General features: G+C 35.3%; 2 protein-coding genes across 6 annotated transcripts in view; one reads left to right on the top strand and one right to left on the bottom strand.

The window, feature by feature from the left end:
• Positions 1-237: 237 nt before the first annotated feature.
• LOC117988114 (uncharacterized) lies at positions 238-8,001 on the top strand. Its single transcript, XM_034975221.2, has 11 exons — positions 238-1,344; positions 1,634-1,785; positions 2,720-2,901; positions 3,388-3,648; positions 4,234-4,427; positions 4,726-4,832; positions 4,978-5,103; positions 5,485-5,622; positions 6,338-6,447; positions 6,679-7,135; positions 7,850-8,001. The coding sequence occupies exons 1-11, from the start codon at positions 282-284 to the stop codon at positions 7,955-7,957; spliced, it is 2,898 nt and encodes a 965-aa protein (XP_034831112.1). The 5' UTR covers positions 238-281; the 3' UTR covers positions 7,958-8,001.
• A 1,988-nt stretch (positions 8,002-9,989) lies between these two features.
• Positions 9,990-12,985, bottom strand: part of nuf (rab11 family-interacting protein nuf) — a 94,942-nt gene continuing 91,946 nt past the window's right edge. For 4 of the 5 annotated variants that reach the window (XM_069502941.1, XM_069502940.1, XM_034975227.2 and 1 more), the window contains 3 exons: positions 12,599-12,744; positions 11,369-11,413; positions 9,990-10,667 (listed from right to left, as the gene is read on the bottom strand). In XM_069502941.1, the coding sequence (XP_069359042.1) occupies positions 10,530-10,667; positions 11,369-11,413; positions 12,599-12,744 (329 nt within the window). In that variant the 3' untranslated portion in view covers positions 9,990-10,529. The remainder of the gene's footprint in view (positions 10,668-11,368; positions 11,414-12,598; positions 12,745-12,985) is intronic. The other variant, XM_034975226.2, reaches the window with a different exon arrangement.

Consider the following 12,985-nt stretch of genomic DNA (forward strand, 5'->3'; position numbering starts at 1 on the left):
GCACTTTTCCTAGCTGTTCCGTGGTTTAAATACTCTAGATTGTAAATAGTAGATAATCTATGATTCTAAGGTTCCGTTGCTATGGCGCCAAAATTTCAAACAACGCCGCCCACACAATTACTGTCTTAAAGGTCGTAAAAATCTTGTAAAAAAAAATCAAAAACTATAATGAAAACTATTGTACACCGGTCGTTATTGAAAATGACCAACAAATAAGATAAGTTTAACTTTATGACATTAATATCGAGTTGAGGATGTTTCGGTGGATACAATAAACAACAATGAATTTCAATATTGAAGATCCTTTAGCAGGTATTTTAAGTGATGGTAGTGACGATAGTTTCTTTGACGATGATATACTAGGAAAGAAAAAGCCACCAAAGAAAAAAGAAACACCTACAGCGGAGAGAAGAAACGCTTTATTCGATATAGGTGAGCCAGTAACACAAACTAAAAACACTAAAGCTGAAGATAAAGATTTGTTTGGAGATGAGAGCTTGAAACGAGATTCGTCATACAATGAAGTTAAAAGTGCTCAAAAAGCATCTCCAACACATTTTAAACGTACAACATCTAAAGATTCAATCAAAATTAATCAAACTGAAGTAAAAACTAAACTACTGAATGAAAAAATTGAAGTAGCAAAATCTCCAGCTAAATCCAAACCTAGCACGAATATTGATAAGTTAAGTATTCTAGACGATCCAAAGAAAGATCCAATGAAACCTCTAGAAAGGGGTAAAAGTTCGCAATCTTTATTAGATGTCATTTTGGGAGGTCCATCATTAAAATCAGGTGCATCAACTCAATCTACAAAACCCGCGCCGGCTGCAAAAAAACAGGATTTCAATTTAGACTCTATTCTAGGAAACACAGAACCTAAAACTGCCTCTAGTCAAATTGAATCACAAAAACCTGTTAAAATTGAGCCCCCAAAAGATATTAAACCTAAAAAAGGTAAGTCCAGCGATGATTGGCTAGGAATTTTTCAAGAAAAAGACGAAGTTATAGAAGAGGATGATACCGATGACGTACCAGCGTGGTTAGGAGGCGGTGATAAAAAGAAAAAGTCTGTTAACGAACCAAGTGGGAAAACTAAGCCAACTAAACAATTACATCTTGAAGAAAAACTTAAGGTTGAAGTTGAAACAAATAAAACTACTGTTGATTCTAATGTAGATAAGGTTATGAACGCTGATTTTACTCCAAATGTCCCAAACCTGGATATAAATCAGGAAGATTTAACAATGGAAGGAGCGTCTCTTTATTTACAACAACAAGAATCTCAGCTGATGATTGCTCTGCAGTTGAAAGCGCAAGATGAAAAGTTAGCTTCAATGCAGGGTAAGTTTTAATAAAAATTGAAAACAACAGATTTACGCAATTACCGGCCCACTACTGAGCATGGGCCTCCTCTCAGAGTGAGATGGGTTTAGGATATAGTCTGCCACGCAGACCCAATGTGGATTGGCAGAATTCATATACATTTGAGAACACGAATGCAGATTTCCTAACGACGTTTTCCTTCAGCAGAACTTACATCACTAAAAATATGCTGATACCCGCTTACATATGAAAAGTTAAACTGGTTTAGTTAATTTTTTTACTTTATTTTTACCTTACTTCAAATTAGTGCGACAGAAAGAAAGTCAGAGAGTACAACGTGAAGCAGCGTTAGCGCAACACGAACAGATCGACGCGATGCTTCGACGACAAGCCGAGCACAGGCAGCAGATGCAGAATATCATTGCTGCACATCAGGAGCGAATCACACAAAGGATAAAAGTAAGAAATCCAATCCTACAGCCTCTACTATATGCGTCTACTACTTACTGGACATAGGTCTTTTCAAGAGTACGCCATCAAACACAGTCCTCCACCTTTTTCATCCACTTGCTTGCCACCACCTTTTATCATCCTATACTGTGCGCTGCGCTTACCGGCACGCGGTTTCCACTCATACCACGTCTGCCACATCGATCGTTGGTTCTGTGGCATATATTATGACCTCCCACTGCCAGTTCAGCGTGCTAATTATTCTTTGAGCGATGTCCGAAACAAAACAATTCTTAGAATAAGTAACAAAAGTTTCTTCTAAGAATTTTCTCGTTCTAGATTTTTTCTGAGAGAGATATCCAATATAGCTCGCTCCATAGCTATCTCACTGAACGATTCTAAATTTGTAGACGATGCCGATTGTCAGGAAAAAGTAAGAAGAACCTTATTAAATTTCTAAAGCATCATTATCGTACTTAGTAGTAGAACGTCTATTTGACAAAGAACTTTCCCAAAAAGTTTTGACAAATACCCAGCTAATTCTTGCAACCCTTTTTAATAGCGCAGAACCGTCATGCTTTCGCAGAATTTTTGGTCTCAATAGCATAGACACATATTCTAGAACAAATTAATCCTAATATCGTGACTGGGGCAGATGTGTTCTGGAGAGGAGACCGCGTATCCGCAAGCGCAATGTGGGACGACCTCCGATCCGCTGGACTGACGACCTTAAGAAAGTCGCGGAAAGTGGGTGGATGAGGAAGGAAGGATCGTGTGTGGTGGCGCGCTCTTGGGAAGGCCTATATTCAGCAGTGGACGCAAACAGCCTGATTGATAGATTGAGGAAAGAAGGACAAGGACGGGGGAAATTATACAGTAAAACTGTAGAATACTGAGTTACATAAATCATCAGACTATAAACATTTCTTCTTCTACAAAACAGGCTTTACTTGGCGATGTCAATACTGAACATGACAAAGAATTTGGAATTGCAAATGAATATGAAACTACGGACAGTCGCAAAGAGAGTCCATACGCAAAGGAAAGGAAGCAATTGCTACAACTCGTACAGTCTCTGCAAGAAAACCATGACAAAGAAGTTGATTTAATGGAAACTTCTTATAGGTAGGATAGTAAGATTTTCATCTTCATCTAAATATATAAAAGGATTGACTGACTGACTGATCTATCAACGCACAGCTCAAACTACTGGACGGATCGGGCTGAAATTTGGCGTGCAAGCTATTTTGTAGTGCCTGTTTTACGTAGGCATCCGCTAAGAAGGGGTGAAATAGGGGTTTGTAATTTGTGTAGTCCACGCGGACGAAGTCGTGAGCATAAGCTAGTTAGGTATAAGTTCCAGACTAGATTAAGTCATTTATTGTTTCCGTTACTCGTTCGGAGCTATAGGTACTTTAAAAAAATACTTATGTACAAAATGTGAGCGGTCGTTCTTATTATATACTTAGTTGTTGTATTGTAAAGTACCCTTTAAGTGGCATGTTATACAGAAAAATACAGTATTATTCATTTAATAAGCGCATTGTGAACTTGCTCTTGGTGTACTTACCTTAATTTAAAAAAAAAATTAAAAAAAAATTACTTTAACAGACGACAGCTAGCATTCTTAGAGGTTTCTTTTACTCAAACAGAAGAAAGAATGAGAGAGGAGAGCGAAAAGCTCGTAAAGTTCTACGCGGAGAAAATAGGCTGGCTCGACGAACACCACCAGTTGTATAAGAGGATGTATGAAGATAATTTAAGCTCTCTGACAGAAAGACATAGAAATGAACATGATATGCTAAGACATCAACATTTGGAGAATATTAAAGTTTTGCAAGAGCATCATGCGGCTTTGATGGAGAATATCAAGTAAGAAATTGAATGATTCCTGTAATGTAGTACCTAGCATAATTTGATATCATAGTAGGTATTGTATGCGACAGGTCGAGATGGCAATCCGGGTATAAAGCGGGGGGGGGGGGCAAACGAAGACTGACACTGTGGACCACGTGTTGGCATAAATCATCCCTAATAATGTATTATTGTATAAGGCGCTATACACCACAGAATATATCACGATGAAATACATCGAGCCCTCCAAACCCACACGTCAACCGCACTATCGCCTTGTAGGTAGGAAAAGAATTCCAAGGCTCATCAAAATGTTATCATCATCATGATCAACCCATCGCCGCGCCGGCTAACTACTGAGGACGGGTGTCCTCAATAGGGATAGTCGAAAACGTAACATAGTCGTAGTCGAAAACGACACATAGACCATGAGTGACAGAGACAACGGCCTACAAAACCGAAATCTCATTTTAAGGGTTGATGTACAATATTTTGTGCCGGCTACTGTAAATACTTGTAAAATGACTGAAAACATGTAATTTCAGCCAATTTAATTTGTGTCCTTATTTTATAAATTCAGTTTAAACGTGAACATACTTTTAGAAATGCAGTAAAACAGGAGCAAGTACTCATAAAAGATTCCGCTAGTTTCTCGTCGGATCTTCAGGAATTGTTGTCGAGCGTAAAAACGGGTAACGAACAATGTGGTCAGTTATACGAAAAAGTCGAATCACTTTCAAAAAATACTCACAGGGATTCAGAGAGAAGTTTGCAGATACGAGAAACTCAAATAACTGGTAAGAAAGTACATATAAATGTAAATATATAAAAGGGAAGGGAGGCTGACTGACCGACTGACTAAATGATCTAACAATGTATAGCTCAAACTACTGGACGGATCGGGCTGAAATGTGGCATGCAGATAGCTATAATGACGTAGGCATCCGCTAAGAAAGGATTTTTGAACATTCAACCCCCTAAGGGGGTGAAATTGGTGTAGTCCACGTGGGCGAAGTTGCGACCATAAGCTAGTCTAAAATATAATAATCTCAATTTTACTAAGTTATTTACCTTAGGTTTTTATTGCTATTTCAGATATGATAGAACAACTGAGAAAGGAAAGAGAGAATTTTGAAAAAGAGAAATCAGAAAGCAAAAGTATGGTTAACATGTTGGAAGCTCGACTCAAACAAATGACTACGGTATGTTTTACTTATTATCGTCATTTAAAATTAGTGAGATTTTCGTAGCAATACAGAATTACTATTAAAATTTTTTTTGAGGTTTTTTGGTCCTTTGAACCGGATTTAACCTTTATTTTTAAACGATTTATATGAACCTTTACAGATGATTGAAGAAGAATCTGCATTGTTAAGGCAAAAAAAAATGGAGTTTGAGTTTGAAAAAGCGACGTTTAGCAAACAGACGGAATTTGCAAAAAATGTGTTGAAGAAACAAGATGAAGAAATCAAGGTAAATTTGCCTTAGGTTATTTTGCCTTTAATAAAAAACTTTATTTTTATTATAAAGCACGTGTATTAATAGAAAATACTAGATTTTACCACTTTGTATAAACACATGTGGTAGATGCAAATACTTGAAAAAATAAAAATATTTTTATTTTATTTTATTTATTTTATGTATATATATATATGTATGTAATTATGTGTTTAAGGACGCAGCAGTTCATATAAAAATAATTATTTTTAGTAAAAGACAATGAGTGATAAATAGCTATCATATTCATTACCATGACAATTCAGTTTTTATACTTCGACAATGAAACCAATAATGAACCGCTGAATAACTCCCTAAAAATCGCAAATAGATTATTTTACAAAATAATATTTTCAGATGTTAAAAGAAGATATACAAAAAGAATACCAAGATAAAGTCACGAAGATAGATGAGGAAAGGGCTAAGGCTTTGAAGGACAGCGCTTTAGTTGCTAAGGAGAAAGCTTCTATACAGAGCCTGAAGTTGGAACTTGAGGTAGGTTTTTTTAAAATTTATAGACTAGCGCTTGACTGCAATCAGACCGCAAGTGATGATGCAGCCAAAGATGAGCGCGCTTGCCTAGAAGATGACTATGTAGATACCTATTAGTATGTAAAGTTTTAGTTATATCTAGGTGGTTTATTGCTAGTTTACATACCTGCGGATCCTGGATTCGTACCTCAGATCAGACCTAAAATGGTATAAAGGTTTTCTTTCAAGAAACTCTTTAATTTATGCTTCAATAGATAGATGGTTTGGAGATAAGATGTTCTTGGAGGACCTCCGAATCTCGGAGAGCATGAAAAATTGTCATAGGACTATGAGAGTGATGGAATAGACAGCGCATTTGGTTTTGCGCACATATTTTGTTGGTATTTCCCTTTTGAGACTGGCCGCTGTGGCCGAAGTTCTTTCATTTCAACCCATCGCCGGTCCACAGCTGAGTACGGGTCTCCTCTCAGAATGAAAAGGGTTTAAATAGGTTATTTATAGGGTTCGCCTAATGCAGATTGGCAGACTTCACATACATTATACCTTTGAGAACATTATGGAGAACTCTCAAGCATGTATGTTCACGATATTTCCCTTCGGCGTTAAAGAAACTGGTATACTTACATATTTTTCAAATTTCGGTCAGGGGAACATTTTATTATTTAAACTTCATACAATTTTGATATAGTTCCCTCAATTCTTAATGTTAATATGATAGAAAACGAAGGCAGAATTACAAGCGCAGTTGGAAGAGCTGACAGAAGAAAGGACGAAGATAAACGCCGAGAAACAAGAGTTGCATTTGGAGGAACAGAGGGTTATGTCCAAGTAAGTGCCATATAATCAGGCCATCAGATATTATGTAGCTAAGTATCAGACAGGTTAAGTATAACAAAAATCGGTCAATTGCGATACCTATTTATATAGGGTATATTTGCCTGGTGTGATCGCAGTCCAATTTTCCCAGCATTATGCTGTTATATCATGATAAGAGCATATCTCAATACCAGCTATCGGTGAAGTCCTGTCAGAACTAAAGTAGGTACTATATTTTTTTAGAAGCAGAGACCTAGACCTACTAGCAAGAACAGCAATGGAGAAGCAGTCCCAAGCAGACAAGAAATATTCCGAAGCTGAATTCCTCCAAAGAAAATACGAAGACAGGATACGAAGAGTCCAGGAGCATGTCGTCTCGCTTAATGCGAGAGAAAAACAAATTGCTAAGGAAAAAGTGGCTTTATCCAGGGAGAGATTGAGTTTACACAACGAAAGGAAAGAGATAGACAATCGTCAGCAGTGTTCTTTATGTAGGAGTTCACAATATAATACGGAATATGCTTATATGCCATACAATGCGCCTGTTCCGAGGGTATATGGTGATTTGTCAAGGGAATATGGGAATTTAAGCGCTCCTGCCAATGTTGTAGAGGCGGAAATGGCTCAACTGATGGGGAGGGTTGGTCACGAAGTTAATATGGATGGGATTGATGGAGATCAAGAACCGGGACCATTAAAGGTAAACTATAGATGCAAGATAGGCTTGCGGTTGACGACAATCAGCGGAGTGATTCGCTAACTCAGCGTTAAACACTGAATAATAGCCCCCGCGCTCATTTATCGGTAGCACATTGGTCGGTTCTACATTGCTGCTTCACTGAGTGATATTAAAATAGTTTTCGTAGAAAACCTTCAATGGATTAAAAATAAAATTCAAATGAACTTGGTGGCTATTATTCAGGGGCCCAACTGAAAGTACCTAAACGTGAGCTAGGTTGGAGCGCGCTTGCCTAGAAGATGCATATTCATTCTTGTCTTGAAAGTACTCAAATTGTAGGTGGTATCCATGTGATAAGTTCCAACTAGAAATTGTTAAGGCAGACTTTCGAGTTGAGCGTGTCGGAAGTCGCGGCGTAACTGACCTCATAGTCGCTCCACTCGAAAGCTCAGTTCATGACAGAGGGACCACAATTTCTACCAAAACGTCAAGGTTTCGACGTCACTGGCGGGTGTCAAATGTTAGTAGATTTTATGACGTAGTTAGCCCTAAGGTATTTTTCAATGAATTCACGTCACCATAGCCTAATGTTTGACACATCGTCGATTCAAGATCAAACCGAGAGTTCCTTCACTCTAGTTTACTCTATCTTTATAAATATTGTGAATGGGCCAAGTAATTTTAAGTGACCTATCAAAAGCTTAAATATAATTGACTTCTTTCTACTTCTTTCAGGATTACATGGATCCAAAGTTAATGATGTTGCGCTTAGATGTTCAACAAGTAATAAGTCATTTAGACCAAACTAAGAAAGACGAAATAAGAAATGACCATCAGGAATGACAGTTTGTCATTGCTTAACACTGATTAAACTATGGGGATGTATCGGGGGCACGTACTATAGGTACGAATCGATGAGAAGGGCTTAGTCCACCACGCCTGGTCAAATACGAAATGGCAGACGTGCGGTGGGCTAATTAGTACCTAATTATATGTTTGTAACGCCAAATGTGTTCGTTATTATAATGATAAAAATAAAATAAAAGACTGAAAATATATTAGAATTGTTTCATTTAATTTACTTCGACGATTATAACATTTTTATTATTACGTATCTTTTGTATAATATTAACCGTGTTATCAAAATGTACACAAATGCTTAACTACAGGAAATCCTTATTAATATTTCAATGTAAAAATAGTAACTATACATATTTTATTTTAACTATATTTTAAGGTGCTAAGGTACGTTACTAAACATTAATTTAGAAATACATACGCTTAATGGCTTTATAATAAAATTCATAAATTAAAATTATCTTGATTAACTATTATTATTATTATTATACTTACATATTTTTTATCTACGGTTCGGAGCATCGGCTTCCTTACACCGATTTTACACTATCTACATCCAGTCTTAAAGTAAAAAAAATATATGGACGGCCTGGCCCTGTGTATGTCTAAAACTACCCCCCAGATCTAAAAACCTACAATATGGTTTATAAATTGTTTAATATCAACTGGACTACAAAATTAATCTTTAAATCAAGGAACGACATTTCTTTTACACTTTGTAAGAACTATACATAATTTACATTTTACTTATTATGTATAAATATAGATATATATTTATATATATTATACCTATATGTATATTTATGTTCAAAACCGTTTCTATTTTCGGTAAGCAATTGTCATAATATAATAGTTACACTCTTTATATAGTATAATCAATTTCGTTAACTATATACGCGTAGGCGAATTTTTCAATAATATTGTACAGTATCTTTTTATCTGTGAACTGAAAGACGTCGTTAGAGTCGTTAAGTGATACCATCAATCGTTAAGTGGAGTAGGAAATTCCTAGAAACAAAGTGTTCTCAAACTGATATATTATAAAACACACAACACTAAACGTTCAAATATACGCATCATAATTTAATGTAAAAGATATAATGAACTTTCCAATATTTCATAGCGATTTTTATATATTTAACAGCAAGCTTGCAACACATAAAAATAATTCAAACTCCAATTCTTACTTTTTATTATTTTCAATAATGTTTTAGGTACCCTCATTTAAATTCCTAATAAATAAATACATTATATACACCTTGTATTATTAACGAAATTGATTTAAATAATACAATAATATAAATTGAGAGAGTTCCTTTATAAGTACCTAATACGACATACTGCATAGGTAGGTACATTAAATAAAACATTATTAACGTAAGTTATACTATCTATTTATATCAATGACATCAGTATAATTTTCCAATAATTTTTTAATAAATTTTAATATAAGTATTAAGTTTCCAATAAGTAGTAATTTTTCTGCAGTTTTTCTGCTTATAGCTTATGTTAAGTTTTCATTTTTTTCTAATTACACATTCATTTGACTGTGTAATAATAATAAATTTTAAATTACTTAATATAAATATGAAATGAACTTGGAAATATCAAAACTTATGACAATATATAATTATATTTTTATTTTTACTAATTTTATCACAGTGTTAATATCCGATTTGAAATAAAAAATATACCAAAATAATTTTTATAGTTACCTACTTTAATGGAATATTTAATATTTTAAAATATTTTAATTCGTTATTATTATGAAATAGTCATTAGGTACTCCTTAGTATAATGACGTAATAACGAGTAGGTACAAATTAATTTCAATACAAACTCAAACATTGAAATCTAACCGTGAATTTGCACCTGGCATCAGGCAGGTCATCGTATGTGACGAAAACGAATCTCAATTCTCATAATTTGTTTTGTTCAAGACGTTCGCACTGCAGAAAATCGGGTAAATTATTTTTATATTTTTTTAGGAAAGGCTACGAAATGTCAAACAAGTTCCTCTTCAGTAAACTATATTAGATTATTCAACAAAATATATAGCTCTCAAACACAGTTCGACACATTAACAGAAAACAGAGTTGTCAACACATTTTTATGTAGATAAATGTTTCATCAGTGCAAACTCACGATTAAGTAGGCAGTCGAAAAAAGTAGGTAGGATCCAAATTCCAAACCTAATGGCGCGGGTGGTTGAGAAGTTAGTCACAAAATCGTGCAAGTGATGCAAGTCGTATCGCAATGCCATATTTTTGAGTCACTAAATATATATAATATATATTAATTATATTTCCGTCACTGTATTTATTCTCAACCGCCAAAAAGAACACCATAGGTAAAAATATTGTATTATATTTATTTGCACTAAGTTGGTTATGGAAATATAATATTATGTTATATTTTGGAAATTTTATTTTCTATATTTCCCCCTTATGAACCCTAATTTAGAATTTAACAACTTTTTTTCCATAGAATTTCAATTTAAGATAACACTAGCGTATTGATTTTAGATAACAATTGCTCTATCACTTTTGAATAGGTGTTATGACTTCAAGTTAGTTTTCTGATGTTTTACTTCAAGCAATTGCGGGTAGTTCTCGACGATCGCCAACAGAATGCCATCTATGTAGTCGCGAAGTTGAACATTTACGTCTTGCTGTTCCTTAAGAGCTTTTTGTAACTGCAAAGAAAATATAGCAATTATTTGTTTATTTTTATTCAAATAAGAGGGGTATAGCGTAACGTGCTTGAGAAATGTGTTGTGGGTGATAGGGTCATGCTCAGGTTCAAATAAAATGAAAGTCATAAAGTGAAAAAGGTACAAAAGTATTATTGATATAATGAATAACCACTAGGTGTTTAGGTATATATACGTAGGTACACGAAATATAGTTTTTTTTTGTTTCGTCATAAATCACAAACAGGACTGTCTGAAGCGCATTAGTTCGAGAGTTACCTCGTACAGTAGGCGGCAAGAAATATTGAATATCGACCTTTAGAATGAGATTTTGGGTTTATAGAGCGAGCGTTGTCTCTATCATTCGGTCGTTTTGTCGGTCTCAAAGACAGAGACAACGCTCTACGAAACCGCTATCTCTTTCTAAAGGTCGATGTACAATATTTCTTGCTGGCTACTGTATGTTAGAAATGACTTGGCTCGTAAGGCTAGTACATAATTCCATTCGCTTGGTGGTGACATATCCATGGAAATACCCACTTTTGTTAAAGAATTTTAGCCGAAGTGATGCAGCCCAGGCATATGAGTTTATTGAGGAAACGTCTATTATATACATATTCAACACCTAGTAATAATGAATTTAAAAAAAACATGCAGTTAGGCAAGGTACAGGACATGCACACACATTAGTGTAAACGGCGTACCTTTTCCAACTCTATGCTGTGATCTGTGTGTGTGCTACCATCGAGCTGCAAAAACGCATACATATAAATGTTGGAGCATCGCAAATCAAACAATCACGCAGCCTGCGGGACTATTCTGTAACCTGTTGTGACATGTGGCGACAGTCGCGCAACTGTTGCGACCTGTCATAAAAATACACGCTTTGATAACTGGCACCCGCTGGCCAATCATACGGCCGGGTGCATATTGGTTACAATTGCCTGAAAGTTCAGCCTCTAATAGCTATAGCGTCTAAAGAAGAAGCTCAAGCAAAATACGGCAACAATAAAATCCTTAATTGCTCTTGATCCTTACGACCTTAGCCCCGCGAGTTTTTCAATGTAAACCAAATCTCCCAAAAAATCAACTGCTTAGCTGCTTTCAAAGAAGCGATCGCTAAGGCAATTGTAGACAATGGATATGCAGCGAATCTCGATAAAGTTTGCGATGGAGATTAAAAGTCGCAAAGAGAGTCGCGCGATAGTCGCTTAATGTCAAAGAAGTTATGGAATATACTTCGATAGATAAAATCCATTTTCGGTAAGCGTTGTTGGTTAGAGTGAGCAAATCGAATTTTATGGATCCATGAGCTTTGCAGCCATGCAAATATTTGTCAAGCAGTCTTTCTTTTTCCCTTCACTACGCGTAGGTAGTATGGAAAATGGTTTTTATATAATATGCCCTTAAAAGCAAAGCAAAGTTAAATTTACTTCTTCAATTTAAGTATCGTTTATTAATATAATTAATTAATTAATTGTAACATAACAAAGCAGTTTAAAAATAAATTTAAGATCAAAGATAATAAAACCAAAAAAATGTTGAATTAATCGATATTGATCGATGAGATAAGTAAAGCTTTCATGAAATGAAATGATAAAGACAATTTGATGAAGTTAATGATAAATGATAATAATAATCTAGGTATAGGTAGGTAAGTAGGAGGTAGGTAGGTACAATTATTATTTTGAAAATTAACTTTAGATTAATTGTCATCCAAAATGTATCTGATTCATCAATTTCATCCTAAATGAAATGTTAACGAAGAAACAAAATGTCATCTTGATTGGTTGTAAAGACATGAATCTCTTTCTATTTACCTACCTACCCCACATAAGTACATAAATATCTTTAAAAATACTAAGTGATTATCAACTATTACTTTTAACACCTAAGCATTAAAGTTATAGTTTAAAATGGCGTAAAATATTTACCTCGTGGTCGCTCATCTGGGAGAGTTCGTGCGCAAGGGAGTTAGTGGCAACGAGTGGTCCGCTTACTCCGTCAAGCAAGCTGCGTCCTTCTTCTACACCGCGGGTTAAGATTTGCGCTTGGAGTTCCTCTTGCGCCTCCGATAGAGCTGGAATACCAAACAGTTTTCTTTTATTGGATATAATTAATACTCAGTAGTGTATCAAGTGATCTACACTATTTATTCGTTTGCGCAGAAAAGCGCAACCTAAAGGGCCCCATATACGGTAAGATTGATCTTTACGATCCGTCGTTTCAGACCAATCGAAACGACGAATCGATAGAGTATGTCAGGATGGATAGTGATTTACTTAATCGAAGACGATATCGGAAATCGCAACAAAAATCCA

This window comes from Maniola hyperantus, chromosome 14 (assembly GCF_902806685.2).
Source record: "Maniola hyperantus chromosome 14, iAphHyp1.2, whole genome shotgun sequence".
Taxonomy (NCBI): Eukaryota; Metazoa; Arthropoda; class Insecta; order Lepidoptera; family Nymphalidae; genus Maniola; species Maniola hyperantus.